Genomic DNA, 19,952 nt, shown 5'->3' with positions numbered 1-19,952 from the left:
CCCCCCGCCTCCGGGTGTCCGCCGCGCGTTTCTCCGCGCGCGCTCCCGCCCACGCCTGGGCACAAACGGAGTGTGCTTCCCCGGATTCCAACTGCACGATGGAAGTTACGGGAAATCACCCGGCAAATTCCCAGACCGGCCCCTGAGAAACGCGGGAATCAACTTTCACGCCGGGAACCCACTGCGTCAGTGGCCGGCGCTTTTCCGGCAACTTCGGGTGGCGGCCCCGCCCCGACAGTCGCGGGGACACAGGCGAGCAAGCGCCTGACGCTCTACCCTCGCAACCCTTCAACGTTCCCTGCGGGTGAGTTTCCCCAGAGAACTGCGACTACGCGCGCTCAATGTCTCTCAAAAGTTGACGTCAAACCAGAATAAAAGCAGTGCGCGTACTAAGTATCTAAAAAGCATCAACCACAAAGACACAACTAGTTCGTAAGGCTTTCTTGTAATTATAAGTGATCCTCTTAGTTCACGTCAGACGGGTAATGTGCCGGTGTCGTAACAAGGTTTGCGGGGAGGCACATGTCACGCAGCAGCGTGAACACCCAATCATCACGCTCATGAACTACAAAAGGATCGGTTTCACTAGTCAATTAAGGCGCTCCAGGGACAGGCCCACTAACTTTACACGAAGGATGACAGATGTAGGATTATTTATTTATACTTGCATATAAAATCCTGTACATTTTATCACCGTCACCGACATTCCGTGTTATTTCTTTTGTTTCTACCAGTAGGCGGGAATAGAAAGAAAAGATCTAGGGGGGTTATTCCCCATGCAAAAATCCTCCTCACGGCTCCACCCTTTTTGAACCTGGGACGCCATTGCTTTACGATCGTCCGTCGTGAAATGACGGAGCGTTGCTGCGGTAATGGCGGAAGCTAGACTTCTGCTTTGCGGCAGTGATGTTGGCTGAGTCGGATCCTGACACGCCCAGGCGCGCCGGAAGGGCTTCAGGTAACGGTGGCCGTGTGAATATCGTGTGTATAGGGTTTATTTCTTAAACTTTTTTTTTTTTTAAGTTTTCAGAAAGGCAAGAGTAACTTCCCTTTTCCATTTTGGGAATCAGACTCTGTTACTTCCAGAGAGACCTCTTCCCTTCATCTTTTCCTTTATATCTTTACTCTTCCGCCCGTTAGACCGTCTCTCCCCGCGGTCCTCCTAGACGTCTCACCGTTTTATTTGATTTTTTTTTTTTTCTGTGCTTTTCGAGAATCCTAGCCCCCCGAGGTGATCTTTTCTCCCGCTTTGTAGCAGATCCCCGGCCGCCTCCGTCCGCGTTCTTGGTCTGAGGGATGGAGCCTCACGGCCCTCGGGAATCCCCACCTTGGGAGGGTTCTTCCTTGCCCGGAGCATGGCCTTCCTCCGCCCTCGGGCAGGCCTTCTCCCAGATCTTGCACCAGTTTGCCGGCCAGGAATCCCGACGGGGCAAGGCCAGAAGTGCAGCTCTTGAGGACCTCGCTGCTCTGCTCGAAGCTAAAGAATGTGATCGGTTATTTGAGGGGAGTGACGCCTCGCTCCGTGGAATGCCCGAAATGCTGGGGCAGGTGGCAAAAGCCCTAGGGAAGTATGCAGCCCCTGCAGAGGAGCCGGAAGGGAAAGGTGACCGCCACTCCGAAGTGGCGGAGAAAGCGGCGGCAGTTGCGTTACTGTTTCTTCAGCTCTTGAGGAAGGTCGAGGCCGCCAAGAATTCCTTGGTTTGCCCTGCGTGGAAGACAAGCCTCCGTCCCTTGGCAGGACCCATCTATGTTTTTGCGGTCACACACAGCTTGGAGCAACCGTGGACCAGCCCAAGATCTCAAGAGGTCGCTGGACAGGTGCTCGACTTATTGCTTCAGGTCACTGAGTGTAGTTCTGTGGCTGGATTCCTTCACGGAGAAAATGAAGACGAGAAAGGGAGATTTACTGTGATCATGGGGCTTCTCAAACCCGATTTGAATAAGTGAGTACTCTTGCCAATAAATGCCATCAACTTGAGCATCAGCCTAATATTTTAGAAGGCTGGAGTTCAAAGGAGTCTTGTTTTTTTCATCACTAAGATGAGGTAGTTTAATAGCAGGTCTCTTAAGGCCCAGAAAGATTGTGATTTGCTATAAATGACATTAAGTAGGTAGTGGCAAATTCGACATTAGAACCCAGGTCTTCGGACTCGATTTTCCAGTCCTGACAACTGCCCAGCAATTGGAAGTTCTGTCCCATTTATTTAGAGTTAACTTTCTTTAGTTAGGTGGGGTTAGGGAGTTGGAGATTTAAAGGTAAGGTTTAAATTTAAACTGAGGGCTATTGAAACTCATCGTTGTTGATTAGATGTAGTAGTGATGTTTGGTGGCTCAGCGGTAAAGAATCCACCTGCCAACGCAGGAGACGCAGAAGACACAGGTTCGATCCCTGGGTGGGAAAGATCTCCTGGAGAAGGAAATGTCAGCCCACTCCTGTATTCTTGCCTAGGAAGTCCCATGGACAGAGGAGCCTGGCGGGCTACAGTCCGTGGGGTTGCAGAGTCGGACACAACAACTAAACAACAACAATGGAGTTAAAAGACAGTTTTGAGGCAGTCTAGTGCTGGTTTTTATTGCTTTGGAATAGGACCAGTTTCATTGTTTGTAATATAAAGATAACATTACCTGTTATACTGTGTTTGAAGATTGGTTGAGTAATGTGTTACTTTATAAGTTATAAATTGCTGTTTGAATGTTGAATCATTTGCTCCCTTATAGTAATAATAATGTTACCGAAGGCATTTTCTTTCCACCTCTCTCCCTTCTGAAGACTTTCTCACTGTAACCACCACCACCGCCACCACCACCATCACCACAGATTCTTTACATAGCTGTGGCTGTAACTGGCTCCTTCTCCTTGGATATGCTTTAGGCCCAGAGCCCTGGGTAATAAATGTATTTAGTGTAAGTTCTGTAAGTTACTTTGATCTAAATCTTAAAAATGTATGTTATAACATCAGGAGTTACCTTATGTGGGACTTTTTTTTTTTCAAGTCCAAGAAAATACATTGAGCTTCACCGGGACACCATGTCACTTAATGTGGTTTCACATTTCCATTTAGGGACTCCTGGAAGAATAACCCAGCCACCAAATACGTTTTCTCATGGACTCTGCAAAAGGTCACTCGACCCTGGCTGAGCCAACATCTGGAAAGAATACTTCCTCCATCATTGCTCATCTCAGATGACTATCAGACTGAAAACAAAATCCTGGGTGTCCATTGCCTCCATCACATTGTGCTTAATGTGGTGAGTGACCTCCGATCTCTGGCGTGTGTATTGATGGCACAGACTGAGTCTTCTTGGCCATTCCTCATTCACGATATCACCATTTTATTGTTGCTTGTATTTATATCTTTTATTCACTATTAATGCTGTTATGTGACTCAATTCAATAATTTATATTTTTGCCTATATTTTCCTCTACCAACCTAGTAGCTTGTGAGGTGAAGTGAAAGTCTGTCAGTTGTGTCCAACTCTTTGTGACCCCCATATACCATAGCCTGGCAGGCTCCTCTGTCCACGGGATTTCCCAGGCAAGAATACAAGTAGCTTGTATCTCAGAGGTGCTATATATAAGAAACATAGACCATTGTCAGACTGAAGAACCAGACTTTGACTAATTAACAACTGACTTTCAAGGAACAAAAAATTGAGAAGCTGAAAGGGATTATACTCAAATGTGTAACCTATTACTCAAGGAAACTTTTTTTCTTCTGTGTATTATGGAGCTTTTGAAATATACACAGAAATAGAGTAGTGTAATGAATCCCATGTACCATGTTCAGTCTCAAAATTTATCAACATTTTGCCAGCCTTGGGAAGCTTTAATTGGGTAATTTGTCTGATTGCAGCCAGCTGCTGATTTGCTGCAGTACAACAGGGCTCAGGTCCTCTACCACGCCCTTTTCAACCACCTGTACGCACGGGAACACCACCTCATTCAGGTAATTGTAAGATTTGCTCATAACGCTAAGTCTAAGCTTTCAAATTTGAGTAGAAGGTGGCATTATGTGAATAAGAATAGTTGGTAGCATTTTTCTCTTTTTGGAAAGTGGGGATAATAACTGAGAGCCACTAACAAGTTGAAAATATGGGGATAGCTGGACTTCCTGGTGGTACAGTGGTCAGGAGTCTGCCTGCCAATGGAGGGGACACAGGTTCGATCCCTGGCCCAGGAAGATCCCACATGCTGCAGAGCACCTAAGCCCCTGTGCCACAGTCTCTGAGCCTGCGCTCTAGAGCCCTTGGGCTGCAACTACTGAAGTCAGTATACCTAGAGCCCGCGCTCTGCAACAAGAGAACGAAACCTGATTGAAAAGTGAGTTTACTGCAATGAGGAGTAGCCTTGGCAGTCTGCAACTAGAGAAAGCCCTTGAGCAGCAACAAAGGTCCAGCACAGGCAAAAATACATACATTTAAAAAAAGAAAATGGGGATAGCAAATAGCTAGTGAAAATGGCTCAGTACCAAAGAGGCATCCATGTTTCTGAGCCTGCACAGAAAAGCCAGTGTTTTATCTTCATCTGGGTCAATTATATATCACTTGGGGGCAGTTTTATGTCTGAAAAAGTTCTAGTTTTAAAAAAGATATTTTTTTTTTGGTAGTCTCTCACCTATTTATGAACAAGAGAGAGACGGGTTCTTTTCCTCCCTCTGCCCTCTGCTTCCTTTTTTTTCTTTTTAGCCACATGGCTCTTAGGATCTTAGTTCCCCCCACCAGGGCTTAAACCCTGGCCCCAGCAGTGGAAGTACAGAATCCTAACCACTGGACCACCAAGGAACTCCTGAATAAGTTCTATTTTTATTAAGTGTCCTTCCTTCTGGGCTGCTTTTATATCAGTACAGACATGGGGAACTCTTTGTAAGTTGGGTAAGTGTCATTTGCTGTTTCATCCAGTAGACACTGAGTACCTATTGTGTGCCAGTAACCATTGTAGGTTCCAAGACTGAACGAGTCAGGCAAGGTTTCTGGCTTTAAGAAATCCTTTGCAGACACATTTATGTAAATAAATACACTGTAAATGTAAACGAAGTAGAGAGTAATCAAGGTCTGTATAAAATGCAGTAGGTGTTTAGCAATAGGCAGCTAACGAGGTTTGGTGGTATTGGGGTGTTTTAAGAGGATCTGATAAGGAGGTGATATTTGCTTATAAAGAATGAGTTAGAATTTCTGGGGGATATTGTGTGGGGAGAGGTGCCGAGGCCATTCTGAAGTCAAGAAACAAGTTACATAAAATTAGAGTTAGAAATAACCTTGTTTCTTATTTTAGGCCAGATAGTCTCCCTCCTCCTACCTCAGCCTGCCCCTTTCTTTTTAAAATATTGTTTTAGGTTTTGAGAATCTAGACTATCCTAAAAGCCAGGAAGGTTAGGGCTCTTGGAATGGTGGTTAAAAAGTAAGAGAAAAAGCAAAGATCCTGGGAGAGCTAAAAGGGATTGCATGGATACTGAAACTTCAGATAGGTTGGTCAAAACTGGGTACAAATAGAGTCATCACTTGTAAATATCAACTTAGGTATTTAGTGACAATAGACTGAGACTCCTAAATTCTGAATTAAAGTCTTAGCTCTGCTCCATTTTTTAGATTAGCAAAGAACAGTCCTAGGAGATGTTAACTTGAGACTGTCTGATGGAAATAAAGAATGTTTAAAAAGTTTGAAAATATAAAGTAATACATTATACTTAATGTATTATTACTAGCATCTTTTAGAATTCTATGACATGGACACTGAGGATGGTAGATGAGTGGAAGCTGCAAGAGAAATCATTGAGTGTTATGACTACCAACTGGTGAACTACAGCTCCTTTCTCTTCCTTCCTCCTAGGCTGTGCTCCTGTGTCTGCTGGATTTATTCCCCATCCTGGAGAAAGCCCTGCACTGGAAGGGAGATGGGGCCCGACCCACCACACAGTGTGACGAGGTCCTGCAGTTGATCCTGACGCACATGGAGCCCGAGCATCGCCTTCTCTTACGTAGGACTTACGCGAGAAACCTACCAGCTTTTGTGAAAAGGTGAGTCCCTGAGCAGCTGGGTCTGGCCATTCTCAACTTCACTCTTCATCACATCTTCTCTGTTGTCGTTAGGTTGGGGATCTCAACTGTCCGGCACTTGAAAAGGCTGGAGCGAGTCATCATTGGTTACTTGGAGGTATATGATGGACCCGAGGAGGAGGCCAGATTGAAGATACTGGAAACCCTAAAACTTGTCCTGCAGTATACTTGGCCCAGGTATGACAGCCAGCAGTCAGGTGTGCTAAGGGGCAAAACTCCACCCATACTCCCTGCAGAACTTGCCCAGATGTATGTCCAGTACAAAGTATTAAGGACATGCTGTACAGGTGAATACCTCCCATTTTCTATACCAGTTGGACTTTAAACTGTGAGAGTGGTATTGACAAGATATACACTCAGTTCCTTCAGGTGGACATCTCTATTTACAAGGCCTGTTCGCAGCGCTACAGTAGACATACTTGACTTTGTTCACCCTTTGGTTTCTTAAGCCTAATTTAGAACAGAGCACTTCCAGCACATCACTGAACATGTGTGATCAGAATGCTGATTTGGGATACATTTGCTTAGCATTCCAACTCTGGCTCAAAGGCGGTATCATGAACAGCAAGCTGGAACCCAGACACATTTGAGTCTGCAAAAGGCTGTCTTGCAGGAAATGTTCAGTTGCTTAGTCATGTCTGACTCTTTACGACCCCATGGACTGAAGCACGCCAGGCTTCCCTGTCGTTTACTATCTCCCATAGTTTGCTCAAACTCTTGTCTGTTGAATCAGTGATACTATCTAGCCATCTCATTTTCTGCCACCCAATGCTCCTTTTACCTTCAGTCTTCCCCAGTATCTGGGCTTTTTCCAGTGAGTCTGAATGAGATAACAAGACTTAACTGGGCACGAGTCCCAGTATCTTAGCAACACGTGTCTGTTCTGAACTGTATTCTCTCATCTCCTTATAATGCACCCCAGAATCACATTTGTACCCAGGTTGCAGTTATTTACTTACTGTCTCTCTCCTCTGCTGAACTCTAAGCTCCAGGAAGATGGAAGATCACTTTAGTATACCGAGAACTCCAAGGTTTACTCAGAACCTGGTATTGTTTACTGTTTAGACACTAAGTCATGTCTGACTCTTTGCAGCCCCGTGGACCCCTGCCAGGCTTCTCTGTCCATGGGATTTTCCAGGCAGGAATACTGGAGTGGGTTGCCATTTCCTCCTCCAGGGGATCTTCCTAACCCAGGGAATCCTCCTGAGCCAGGGATTGAACCCAAGGCTCCTGCATTGACAGGTGGATTCTTTACTACTGAGCCACCAGGGAAAGCCCAGTACCAAGTACATGGATATTTCAGAAGTGACTGGAATAGATGGATGAATGAAACTGAATCAATACAGATACTAAGTAGAAGAAGTCAAGAAAATGTGGAGAGGTCAGAAAATGAATGTGAAGTATAGAGGGGGCGAGCTCTGGGGAGTGGAACGCAGAGCCGACTGTGTTGAAGGAAGACAGGTGAAGTGCTGAATAGCACCCATGTTACTGGAAACCACCTAATGGTTTTCAGATCAAGATGAAGGGTGTAAACTTTTCTTCTCCCAGTCACATTTCTGCCCAGAAATGTGGTTTATTTTTATTTCCACACTACAAGTTAAAATTTTCAGCTTCCTTAGGGCTTTTTAGTTTTTTAATTGTGGTTAAAAAATACATAAAATTTACCATTTTCAAGTGTATGATTCAGTGGCATTAAGCACATTTACGACTTTATATAATCATCATCATAAAAATTTTTAGAAAGGCAAAGTAGAAGTAAATAGGGACAGGGCCTAACTGGTGGTAATCTAGGATCTAGCATTAAAGTGACAGAAAAGTTAAATCAACACTGAATTCTCAGAAGCCAAGCTTATTTCTCTCACTGTATCTTTAACCTCCAGGCCAAAGACCACATCCAAGCTAAAGAACTATGGGCCATTTCCTGTTCTCTGGCCAAAAGTATAGGCCCCTGGTAGGGAGGGCCCAGTTCTCCCTTTTCAGGAGAGCTGTTTCCTAACAGTAAAACCACCAACTTCTGGAGGGCAGCCAGGTGTTCTTGGGCATGCCAGTGTGTCAGGGTGTGTGGGCAGTGTGCTGTAGAGAAAACCAACAGGCTTGGAGTTCAGAAATCTTGAGTCTGGTCTCTCGTTCTGCTTTCAGCTCTATGGTCTTAAACTTGGACTTCAGTTCCTTGCTTTATGAAATGAGGGCTTTCATATCTCAGATCCCTTTTTCAGTTTTAATATCCTGATTCAGAGTATGAATACCATGTTTCTTCTTGATTCCAGAGTCTCCTGTAGACTTGTGGTCTTACTGAAGGCTCTCTTGAAACTGATATGTGACGTAGCAAGGGATTCAAGCCTCACACCCGAGAGTGTTAAGAGTGCCTTGTTAGAAGAGGCCACCGACTGCCTGATTCTGCTGGACCACTGTGCTTCGGGACGGGTGAAGGTAAGGGACCATCCACTGCTTGGTTTCGGTGAGGCCTCGACATCCTCAGGCAATTTCTGATTGTTAAGTGCCTGACCAAGTCTGTAATTGGACATGGAAGGTTCTAGTCTCTACCTCTGAGTCTTTTAGCCTTCAGAGTTTGATCAATACCTTATTCTCCCTTTAAAGCTATTCAGAACTTTTTAGATGAAAAGGCAAGAGGATCAGTGGATGCTTCTAGAGCTAGGAGAGAGAATGGGCAAAAGGATCATGATCAAGAGTTTGCAAAATGGTAATTCTGTTCTAGTGGTTCGAATGAAAAGAAAAAGTAAAAATAATGGTCTGTAATCCACCAAGGAATAATTTAGGCAGAGTAAGTAATTCAGGTAACAGAAATGTTTCCAGTTTTTCAGAGGCAACGATGTTTTCCACATACTTTATTTATCCATGTGGGAATTCTTCCTTTGGTCTCATATTCCATAGAAGTTTACTTTTCCAAGCCATCGCATATAACAGCTGTGTGTCCATGTATACATAATTTATAAATCATTGTCTCAAAATCTTCAATTTAAAGTTACAGGCAGCATGAAAAAAAAATTAACATCCTAAAAATATTGAGGGATACCATATTCATCTCGGCTTTTTACCTCAAGTGGTTTTCAAGCCCTAGATCTCATCTGCTTCATGCTGGCTGGCAGAAAGCTGCTGCTTCGTGAGCCAGTAGGACATTGCCAGTTCCCAGCGTCACCAGTTCTGTGAGCTGCCCTAGTGTCATCAGTTCTTTCCTTCTTTGAGTCTGATACCAAGAAAGAACCGCTAAGGTGAAGTAACAATCAGAAAAACAAGCCTGTTTGGTTTCACGTTTCAGGGTCTCCTGGCTAAAATCCCCCACAGCTGTGAAGACAGTCAGGTGGGGAACTGCATCCGAAGAGTGCAACAGCTTTCTGAAGGCGCTCCCTGCGACGCAACTTAAGACTTGTATTACTTTCCTGAAGAGGAAAGGATTGTCTTTCTCTTCCAGTTGTTTTCAATGGAATTATTTCAGGCAAAAGGTATATTTATACTAAACATTATAACTTAGACCTTCTCGTTCCTTCTTTTTAACTCCCACAGAAGTAGGGAAAGGAGAATGTGAACAAATGGAATCTGGACATTTCTAAATAAAGGGGTGGGGGAGGCATGCAAGGGGGAGGATGCCAAGGAAACGGGTGAATGGGTAACACTTAAATTTAGAAATATTTATACCCACAGACTCATCCCTTATGCTTCTTGGGCTCAAGCTGTTACTTCAGCACATGTCATGTAACAATGCTATAAAAATATTCACAATTTAGGCTTTTCTCCACTCCCTCCTTGCTCCACAGAACTAGCATAAATATTAAAAACACAAATATTGTGTTAAAAAACAAGAAGAGCAAAACCCAGAAGTGTTATGTGTTTAAGATGTAAAAAAGGAAGATGTTCAGTCCCCTTTACAAGTGTCTGAAGGGAAGTCACGTGGTTCTGGCCTTGGCCACAGGCTCTGTCTCTTGCTCGTACTCTATCTCTACGTAGGCTCTTTTCCTCCTCAAAGGCCCTTTCAGAGGCGTTTTGCCTTTGTGTTTGGCATCAAGGGTTTTTTCTTCTTCTTCACTGGAGGATTTATCATCCTGATCTTCATCACTGCTGGCATCCAGTTTATCCATATCCTAACACGTGAAGGGGAAAAAAAGACACTAGATTCATTCCCCAAACTCCTGTCTCTGTTCTATTTAGAACTAAAATTAGATAATTTACCTGTTCTGTGTGATCCGAACCTCCACCCCCCATTTTTGGTTGGAGCCAAAGGACAGTTTTTTACCCATGAACCTCACCTCAAAATCACTTAGATCACTCTCATCCACTTCATCATCTTCCACAAACTCTCTTTTGCCCACATCCTAAAATAAAACTAACCATTAGGTTCAAGATACATAATGAGAATTCAGCTTAAGCTTGTACATCAGTAACAAAAACACAATGAGGGAATGGTTACTAGGCAACCAAATCAACTTATTTCTTTAGGGATATCAATTCTCATGCCTAATTTAAATCATCAGAGAGAAAAACATCCTCATTTTAATTGGTTAAAATCAGTATATAGGAACAAACAATTCTTTACACATTCAACTAAAACTATTCATTTCAAATATTAAAAACTAGATTACTAATAGGGAAAATATACCTGTGTCCCTATGCAAGTCTCCTGCGAATCAATTTGTTAAGTCTGCCCCTTTCCCAAAAATACTATCACTGAAGTACTTCCTGTATTTAACAGTAAGATTAAACCCTTGGTAAATTTCAGTAGGTTCCTTAATGTTATGTTCCCTTAGGCAATAAGGACTCTTTGTCACCGTGCAGGAAAAATTTTAGAAGGCTACTAAGTAAAATTAAATTGTCAACATGTGGTTTATTGGCTGAACCTGGAGAACAAAGAAGCCACTACTGAACCAAATTAATAAATCATGATAGGAAATGAGTGACCAGATAACTATTTTCTAGTTAGAGAACTGAAAATGATATTTTCTATTACATAAAAATAGATCTAATCCTACAGATTACTGTTTGACAGAGCAAAAACACAAAGCTTACTTCTTCATCTTCTTCATCATCTTTTTCCTCAGCATCTGAAGAGTCACTCTCTGCCTCCTGCTGTTCCAGGGCCTTGTCGAAGGCGTGGATGGGGAAGTTGTAGATGTCACCGTACTGAAGAAAAGAAACATGGGTCAGCTTTCGCCATGTTTGACCTTGTGCGTCAAGTCCACTGTCCAACCAGCATATTGTTTTTATCAGTGATTAAATAAAAACATTTAGTTTGATAAGTAATAGTACTATATTATGTTCAAGCCTAGAGCCAGTGATGTCTTTAAAAAACCCACATTTGACATTTAAATAATCAGCAGTTAATACCAAACTGGTAACTTCTATCAAGGACGGACGCTAGATCAGTTAAAATTTAATAGTATATAAAACCCATGGATTGAAACAAATGTAGTTTTACCAACAAAGAGGAAATAAGGTTTAAAAAGCATATTTTATTCATGTTGTCTCTTTAAGTGACATTCATTTTTCAAAAGAGAAGAAAAATTCATTTTAAAGAACCTTAAAATTCAACCTAGGATGAATAAGCAGGAGGATCAAAGCTGTGTGGCTTTTGTAGAGACCTGGAATTGCTGTGTTTGGAGGAGGAGTTGGGAATAATGGCCAAAAGGAAAGGTCTCCAAACTCGAGTATCAAGGGTTAACTGCAGTAGTTTACATGCTTGCATTACAAGCCAGAGCTAATATGATATTTATTTTATTCCAGGAATAAAATCAAGGTAAGGCTCTTTCTAACATCTTTAAAAATAAACCCCATTTCCAACTAGTCCCATATCTCCTAGCATATTTCCACCTAAAAAATAAAATCTGTACCCCAAAGTCTCTAGCTTTCTCACCGTATCCTGTTTCAGTCTCTCCAGCAACTCTTTTTCGATGGCATTGTCCAGCTGAGCAGCTATTAATGCCTTTTCCTGTAACAGAAAAAGAACAAACCCATTTACTTCATTAGTACTCACTGTTCAGCCTATAGAAGGGAAGAAACCAAGTTTTTATGGGAAAGACGTAATTGCCTTTTCCCTCTTGCTGTGACAGAACTTCTGCCTGTCCAACCAGATAGATGTATTTTTTCCTGGTCAAACTTTGGAAATCTTTCGACTTAAAAAATTCCTATGGTTTTATGAATAGATTTCTAAATTAACTTCTAACAGAGTCTTTGATAAAGCAAATTGGTATACAAACACTTAAAATATTTCAGAAAATTAGCAACCCTGAAGCAAAACTATAGAAGCTGCAAAAAAGGACCAGAGACCTTCACTTTACATTTTCTAAGGCCACAGATACGACATGTTAGAAAAGAAGATAAAAAAATCTCTTCCTTTTCCTGCTGTATAAATCAGGGAACTATATTAAATATCCTGTGATAAACCATAAGAATATTATATGTGTAACTGAAGCACTGCTGTACAGCAGAAATTAACACAATACTATAAATCAGACATACTTGAACAAAATAAATCTCTTCCTTTAGTGATTTCTTATAGGTGGTGATACATGGTATCTCTACCTTTACAAAACTGAAACATAAAAACCAAAATGTAGCCTCAATCTACCTTTTTCCCCAAAGAGTGCATTAAGATGATAGTGGAAATCTCAGAGGATGTTAGCCTTACACTCTGAAGCTGTATTACAATGAACAGTGCACAGGATCAGTTACAAAGGAGCTGGGGGCTCACAGAGCAATGAAGAGGTTATGATGATGTTCTACATTTTTCTCTAAAGTGGGTGCTTACATCTCAGGGGTGATCTACTGAGATGTAGGAACCAAATGCGCAAAACTTCTGTAAATATTTTTTCTTTAAAATACTACACAAAGAGCATGAAAGTGGCGATCTCATTCAGATTCTTGCAGCATACAGCTATTTGGTTAAGTTTGCTTGGTTATGTGGCTCTATAGATGATAGTGAATAGTTTGCAATAAGATAGGCAGTAGTTATATATGCTGGTTATTTAATGGTTTCGCACTTGAGTCACAGAACTTAACCATGCATTTTTCTCACACACACACACACACATCGTTCAGATTTGTCTTTTCTAAGATAAAAAATGGCTGTCAGTGGTATGTAATATAAAGAAGTTTTGACAAGGAAGATGAAAACTAGCCACATTTAAACAAAGGTGTCTGCATAATTGGTGGTGGAGAATGAAAAGTGAACAGCAAGTACGAAATGCAGGCACTCAACAATACCCTCCTTTCTCTGTCTCTGAGCTCTATCACCTATGACAGCCCTTAGAGGCAAATTTTACTTTGCTGAGAACCAGACCTTCACTACATCACAAACTATTATTTAAATATATCTACAGCACAAGTGTACATGTATAGTAACATTTGTAAATAATATATTGGGCAGCAAATGTTCAAAAATTTTATTGATGGAGTGATCAAAAAAGTTTGGAGACCAGTGACTCAGGCTTGAAATGCAGAACTCTATGTGATTAGTGGAAACAAAAGCATCAAGATTACTAAAGCTGTTTCTTGACAGGATATGACAAATGATGAGGTACATGTTTGTGGATGTGGGATGAGCAAAGCAAATACTTAAACTGACTGAAAATGTGAACCTGTCAGGAAGACCTAGTTCCAGGTCTTAAAAGCGTAAGAATGTTCAGTCTGAGTGAGGTTCCCATGAGGCGGACAGGGAGACTGCTCTCTTCCACAAAGGCTAGAATTTCCTGACTAGATTTTCCACGGTTGGCACAATATTACCATCACTGTTGACTACTTCAGTAACAAAGCTGCCTAGTTTAGTTCAGAGAAACAAATAATCTCAATCCCTTACCAGCAATTTCAGAACTCCCAAAGCTCAATATGGGCTTCTCTGGTAGCTCAGGTGGTAAAGAATCCACCAACAATGAGGGAGACCCTGGTTCAATTCCTGGATTGGGAAGTCCTAGAGAAGGGATAGGCTACCCACTCCAGTATTCTTGGGCTTCCCAGGTGGCTCAGATGGTAAAGAATCTGCCTGCAATGCGGGAGACCTAGGTTCGATCCCTGGGTTGGGAAGATCCCCAGAGGAGACAGCAACCCACTCTAGTATTCTTGCCTAGAGAATCCCCTTGGACAGAGGAGCTGGGTGGGCCAAAGTCCATGGAGCCACAAAGAGTGGGACACGACTGAGTGACTAAGCACAGCACAGTGCTCAATTTAGAGGTCTAATATGACCCAGACTGGCATGAGGCTACTTAAAAGTTTTTTTCAAAAAATTCCACCTACCGTAAATTTATCTAGTGAAACACTGTTATATATCACTGTACAACTACTAGTGTGTGTGACTAGACTACTCAAAATTAGCTGAGAGTAAAATGTAAAATATAAGACGGCAACACATAACAGGATTCTAAATCTGAAATCCCTGATTCAAAAATTTCAGACAAGGAGCTTTGAATCTCTGTTGAAGGTATTCTTCCTGTTTCATATTACAAATGTCCCTGAAGCACCCACATTTTATCCGGCCCTGAGAGTCATAATCTTCAGATACAGAATACCAGATACCATATGCAATTAACACTGTTGTCTATTATTAGGGCGTGAACAGTTCACAAACAGTGGTGACTGAACGGTTCTCATGAGCCCTGCTTATACACCCATACTCTTCAGTGAACATGTAGACGTTGTGACTATCAGAACAATAAGTTACCTCTCTTCGTTTTTCCCTCCGCTCCACCTTCTTACTCAAAGGAACAAGTTTTCTCCTATGGGAAATAAAACACATGATCAGAAAACACGTTCCTTTATTTAAAAAATGAGAAGAAAAAAGGACTGGAATTGATTTTGTAGGGCTCACCTCAATATAGCAAGATTATATACTAAAATATCCTTGATAATGCTATAAAGTCAAGCAATTTTACATATATTTGACAGACATGTTTCACATACATGGCTGTTTTTGTTTCTTTAGGCATTCTGAGATCTCTGAGGGCATTCACAACGCTGAAGATTAACGCTTCTGTGAACTACAAGAAAAGAACTTTCTAGAGAAGTGACATCTCTAGCTTTCTCTGCAGGTTACAATGAGAAAGCATTAGGGCTATCACTCCTTAAAGAAGGCATGCAATTAATTGTGTGGATTTCATATCACTTTTAAAAATTAGTTTTCAGTGAACCCAGAGTGAAGTTCTTACACTCATTTTAAATTCTCTAATTTTAGGATTCTCTCAGGGTTATAAAGACAATTTTCTGAAGCTGATTTTCAGACAGGAAGGGGATAATCAAGCTGTACTATACGCTTTTAAAATCCTGCAAAATCAAAGGGCACAATTTTAATTTGTGGTAAAACTGCTGCTGGTTAGCACTTCATTAAAAATTACCCAAAGCTGAACTTAAGAGAAAGCGTTTCTAGAGGTTTCACCATCTCTCAGCTTTCATAATATGATGCATGCAAGGACATTTAAAAAAATGAATGATCAATACTTACTGTCGCTTAAGTGTAAGTTTTCGAATTCGAATTAGATACTGGGTGATCTTGGTGAATCTCTGCTTACATTTGTGTCGAATGAAACGGGGCCAGTAAATTAGGTTTTCATCTATTTGCTCCAGTGCTTTCTCATAGTTTTTATGAAGCCGGACCTGTTGAACAGATTAACAGAAGCACGATGAACGAGGATAAATGATAAGGTCTTCACTGTTAATGACACCCATGGGGCCTCTTAGAGGCCTTAAACTCCAGGAGTTTAAGGTAGATGTGGTCAAGGAAGAGAGAAAAAGCGTGTGGCCTTTTTGCTGTTGCTCAATGGTCATGGTAATTTAATACCCCAAGTCTTACCCGTTCCCAGAGACGCCTGGGGAAAGCTGCTCGCTCTATAACCTTCATATACAAGTAGCACTGTCCTGCAGAATACAGTAAATACTTTGATTATTATTTGCAGAGAGACTAAAGAGCATCCTTTTAAAAGCTGCCGAGTACTTCTCATGAAGCTAAACCTGAGGAGTTACCTTTCTCTTCTTTGATAGTGGCATACTGACTGTTTGCCAGGGGACAGGATGACCGATTACACAATCCAGTCAGGCTATATTCATTTCTGCAGAAACTCTGAGTCTTGGTTCTAGAATAAGAGGGAAAGAACCAAAATTATAAGATGGGTTACCAAGAGGGTAACTGAAAGAATCTCTGTTCAAGCTGAAAATCTAGACTCACCTTATTTTGAACGAACAAAATTGCTTGTTTCCTAGTGTATCCCAGATAACCTGTAAGACAAAAGTGAAATCCATTTCAATTGCTCTCACCTAACAGACGCCACATTAATACAAGAAAACAATGCCCTAGGGCAGCGCCCTGCTTTACTGAGAAAAAGTCTCTGAGGAATGAGGACAAAGGGCTTTGTAAAATAGTCGGATTTATTTGTTATTTCACACAAGTAACAGATTCTTACAGGAAAAGTAAATACAAATTAACAATAACCATAACCTTACTGCCCAGAGATATAATTTCATTAGTATTTTATAAATAGTTGTATGTTACACCAACTAATATGCCTACATGGATATTTTGAACCATATGAGTTTGCAGTATGTATATATAAACTATATATATATAATAGTAACTTTCCCTTTTTACTTAATATGTTCATTATCCATTGTGAAAGGCTGCACAGTACTAGGTTTTTAGATATACATTCCATGATTTTATCTCATTGAGGACAAGGAAGATCATCTACCGTCTTCCACTAACTCGTGTTCTATATTCATTTGGCACTGAATGTACACTTAGTAGTTACGTAAGACACTGACATTTCAAAGTCCTGACACACAGGAGGTACTCAAGCACATGGTGAATGAAGGAAGGTACAGTCCTTAAAGAGTGTTCTCTATCTAGTTAGAAAGATACAAAACATCGAGCAGCAGTCATTGCTAAATACCACAATAGAGGTGTATAAGCGCCTGAGAACCTTTGAGTGAGCTGCCTTGAGGAGCTGGGAAAGGGCTCTAGAGAAGTTAAAGGGAAAAACACAAAGAAGTGTTAAAGAATGAAACATTTTTGGAACCTTATGGGACCTGTTCGGTGAGGGACGGTAGGAAACAGGTACAAGGAAATGAAACTGGAAAAGCAGGAGCTAGTTCTGGTGTGTGGTTTTAAATATCATCTCAAAGTTGAAGACTCCCAAACTGTCATCTCCTAGTCAGACTTCTAAGCACCAGATTCGTATATACATCCAGCTGCCTACTTGACATCTCTGCCTGAATGTCTGAAAGGCCTCAAACACATTAGCAGGTCCAAATGGAGGTTCCAATTCCACACCTCTCAAAAGAATACCTTCCCTAGTCTTCCCCACATCCATAAACAGAATCACCATTGAACAGCCTGTTCAAATCCGAAAGCCCCTTGATTTCTTCCCTCTCCTCATCACACCATAACCAAGTCTTGCCAGTTACACTGATAAAACAGATCTCAAGCCCATCCACTTCTTTTCATGACTGGTACTACCTTAGTTGAACCGACTTTCATCACGCTGTAGTCCCCTTGCTTTCATTCCTTCCCTCCTTTCATAGGACAGAAAAGTTCACAAATGCAAGTCAGATGTCATGTCACATTAAAACCTTTAAAACACCTCCTTCAAGACTCTACATGATCTTGTCCTGCAAAAACATCCAGCTTCACTACTTTTCTTCCCTTGACTCCTGTAACACAGTCACACGAATGTCCTTTACCACATTCCTTCTTTCTTACCTCCAGATCTTTGTACTATATTGTTCCTATGGCCCGGATTGATTGCTTTTCCCTCAGCCCCCCGTGGCGGTTCCTTCTCATCTTTCAGATCTCGGCTGAGATATCTTCTATTCAGAGAAATCTTCTCTGATCCGAAGTGGTCTCTCATCACTCTCTATCACCCCGGTGTTTCTTTCATAGTAGTACTACACATTTCAATTGTATTTAATTCGTTCACGTGTTTACTGTCTCCCCTGCCAGAGCTCCAGGAAAGCAGAGGTCTTTTGCCTGGCTTAATAACAACCAAATTGCCAGTAATTACTACAAGGCCTGGCACACTGTAGGCGCTTGAATATATTTCATACAAATAATGAATGAACCTAGGATGCTTCCAAAATTATGACGCGGGCAGAGTGGAGCAAAGGTAAAGGAAAAACCTAACACAGGGAAAGCAGGCTGAAGAGTAACGCGCACGTGGATGAAAAGCACGCTTAACTTTGTTATCTAAAGCTCACCATACCGTCCCCCACGCCGGCACCCACCCCTCGCCCCGCTGCCTCCCAAATTCCGAGGGACCACATGCAAAAGCCTCCCTTGCGAGGCACCAAGGGCCGTGTACACCGAACCCGGGGGCTGTGGTGCGGTGTGCGGTTCCCTGAACCCCGAAGGACCCGGGTAGACACGTGAGAGCCCCACGCTCGGAAATCAGGGCTCTGGAGGCCTCGCTTCCGGAGCCCCACGAGGCTAACGGGTGGCTCTTGAGGCTCCTAAAACAGGCGGGACACCCTGTGCAGAAAATCTGGGTGGCAGAGCATCAGGACTCACATCGTCCGACTGCATCTCGTCAGCAGTTCACCAGGTAGAGCCGGGTCAATTGAGGGGAGCAGCCATGCTGCTTCCGGATAATCACTTCCGCGAAGCCCAGTCTCGCCTATCGCGAGAGTTCTGATTTCGCGGCCTTGCAACAGCGGCTCCTGGCGGTCTGACCTTCGCGCTCGCCGCCGAGTCCCCGGGCTGTCCCCACACGCTCGTTCCGCCGGTTCTCGTCCCCAGCTGGCCTTGGGACTGTCAACCCCGCTGAGGGTCCGTGCGAGGCCGCTCCTGAGCCGGCCGATTCCGATGTGAGAAGACGGGGGAGGCCAGGAGCGCCCCCTGTCGAGCCCGCGGTTTGTCGGTTCTCTGGAGAGTCGGCCGCTGGGACTTGGACGCGGGCTCGGGCTGCGCGCGGGGCGGTAAGCTAGGCTGTCGCTTCCTCGCCCCGTCTGTGGACCTCAGACGCGGTCTTTTAAGACGTAAAACCCTCTCTTCCGCACTTAACACGCATTTGCTTGGTGTGGAATTGGGTCCTGACTTGAAATTCATGCATCAGAGGATATTTCAAGAGCAACAGGTTTTTTCCACGCTCTTTCTTTTGACAAGGAAAGAAGAAAATCTTCACTAGTTCACACCGTTTTCCAAAAGGCCACGAAAAGAGTAAGAAAGGCACACGCTCAGAATAAAGATGGTCCTTGATTTGCATACCACGTTATAAAATAATTCAGTGTGTCATAAATAGTATAACTTCGTTGCATGCAGATGAAAACCAGGAATTGGAACCATCCTGTTAGAACGCATTGATATAGCACTGGGTTTTGAAGCCAAACTTATAAGAGGATAAAAACCGACTTCAGTTTACTGGATATTTGGGCGAGAGTCACTTAACCTTTAGCAAACTTAGGAGTATGCAAAGCCTAGAGGTATTACAATAGGCAAGAACAAGTCTGACTTCATATTGGATTCCACCCCCACCACGTCTGTATTCCATTGCTCTTTTTACTCTTTAATGACTAAAAGGATGTTGCCTATAGCCTGAAATATACAGGCTGGCCCATTCTCAAGGATCAGACCTTTAAAGGTGTAACACTTTCCCATTCATATAGAGAGAAAAAGTTGCAGAACAGAGAATAACACTTCTCTTGTTGGAGACTCATGGGAACATCATGACCCGGCCCACCTTGAGAGCTTAAGAATAAAAGATTCTGGCACCAAAAAGTTTGCAACAACCAACCTAACCTTCCCTTTTTATAAAAAAGGCCTGAGTCCTCTATCTTCTCCATTGTCGGCTTTCCAAATAAAACTGCTATTCCTTGCTTCAACAATTAATCTTTTTATTCATTGGCCTGTCTTGCAGCCAGCAGTAAGAGCTTGGACTCAGTAACAGTATGTTAAAAGTATGGTTTACATTGCTTCC

General features: G+C 42.5%; 2 protein-coding genes and 1 non-coding gene across 4 annotated transcripts; 1 reads left to right on the top strand and 2 right to left on the bottom strand.

The window, feature by feature from the left end:
- Positions 1-472: 472 nt before the first annotated feature.
- On the bottom strand, positions 473-577 carry LOC114111115 (small nucleolar RNA U13). Its single transcript, XR_003587239.1, has one exon. It is a non-coding gene; the product is annotated as a small nucleolar RNA U13 (small nucleolar RNA).
- Positions 578-915: 338 nt separating this feature from the next.
- TTI2 (TELO2 interacting protein 2) lies at positions 916-11,303 on the top strand. 2 transcript variants are annotated; one of them, XR_003587086.2, is made up of 8 exons: positions 916-1,943; positions 3,063-3,249; positions 3,855-3,947; positions 5,828-6,015; positions 6,088-6,231; positions 8,322-8,484; positions 9,332-9,515; positions 11,106-11,303. XR_003587086.2 is itself a non-coding variant. In XM_027962479.2 (7 exons), exons 1-7 carry the CDS (start codon positions 1,297-1,299, stop codon positions 9,434-9,436), a joined length of 1,527 nt encoding a protein of 508 aa, XP_027818280.1. In that variant the 5' UTR covers positions 916-1,296; the 3' UTR covers positions 9,437-11,303. The 2 variants fall into 2 exon arrangements, 1 of the variants encoding a protein (XP_027818280.1); XM_027962479.2 differs by having other exon boundaries at positions 9,332-11,303.
- On the bottom strand, positions 7,670-18,638 carry MAK16 (MAK16 homolog). Its single transcript, XM_004021767.6, has 10 exons — positions 18,548-18,638; positions 16,214-16,263; positions 16,012-16,121; positions 15,842-15,906; positions 15,494-15,645; positions 14,717-14,771; positions 11,918-11,992; positions 11,074-11,187; positions 10,317-10,382; positions 7,670-10,151 (listed from the first exon to the last, which is right to left on the bottom strand). The coding sequence occupies exons 1-10, from the start codon at positions 18,560-18,562 to the stop codon at positions 9,957-9,959; spliced, it is 897 nt and encodes a 298-aa protein (XP_004021816.2). The 5' UTR covers positions 18,563-18,638; the 3' UTR covers positions 7,670-9,956.
- Positions 18,639-19,952: the final 1,314 nt, after the last annotated feature.

This window comes from Ovis aries, chromosome 26 (assembly GCF_016772045.2).
Source record: "Ovis aries strain OAR_USU_Benz2616 breed Rambouillet chromosome 26, ARS-UI_Ramb_v3.0, whole genome shotgun sequence".
Lineage (NCBI taxonomy): Eukaryota > Metazoa > Chordata > Mammalia > Artiodactyla > Bovidae > Ovis > Ovis aries.
This window is presented reverse-complemented; position numbering and strand designations above follow the sequence as displayed.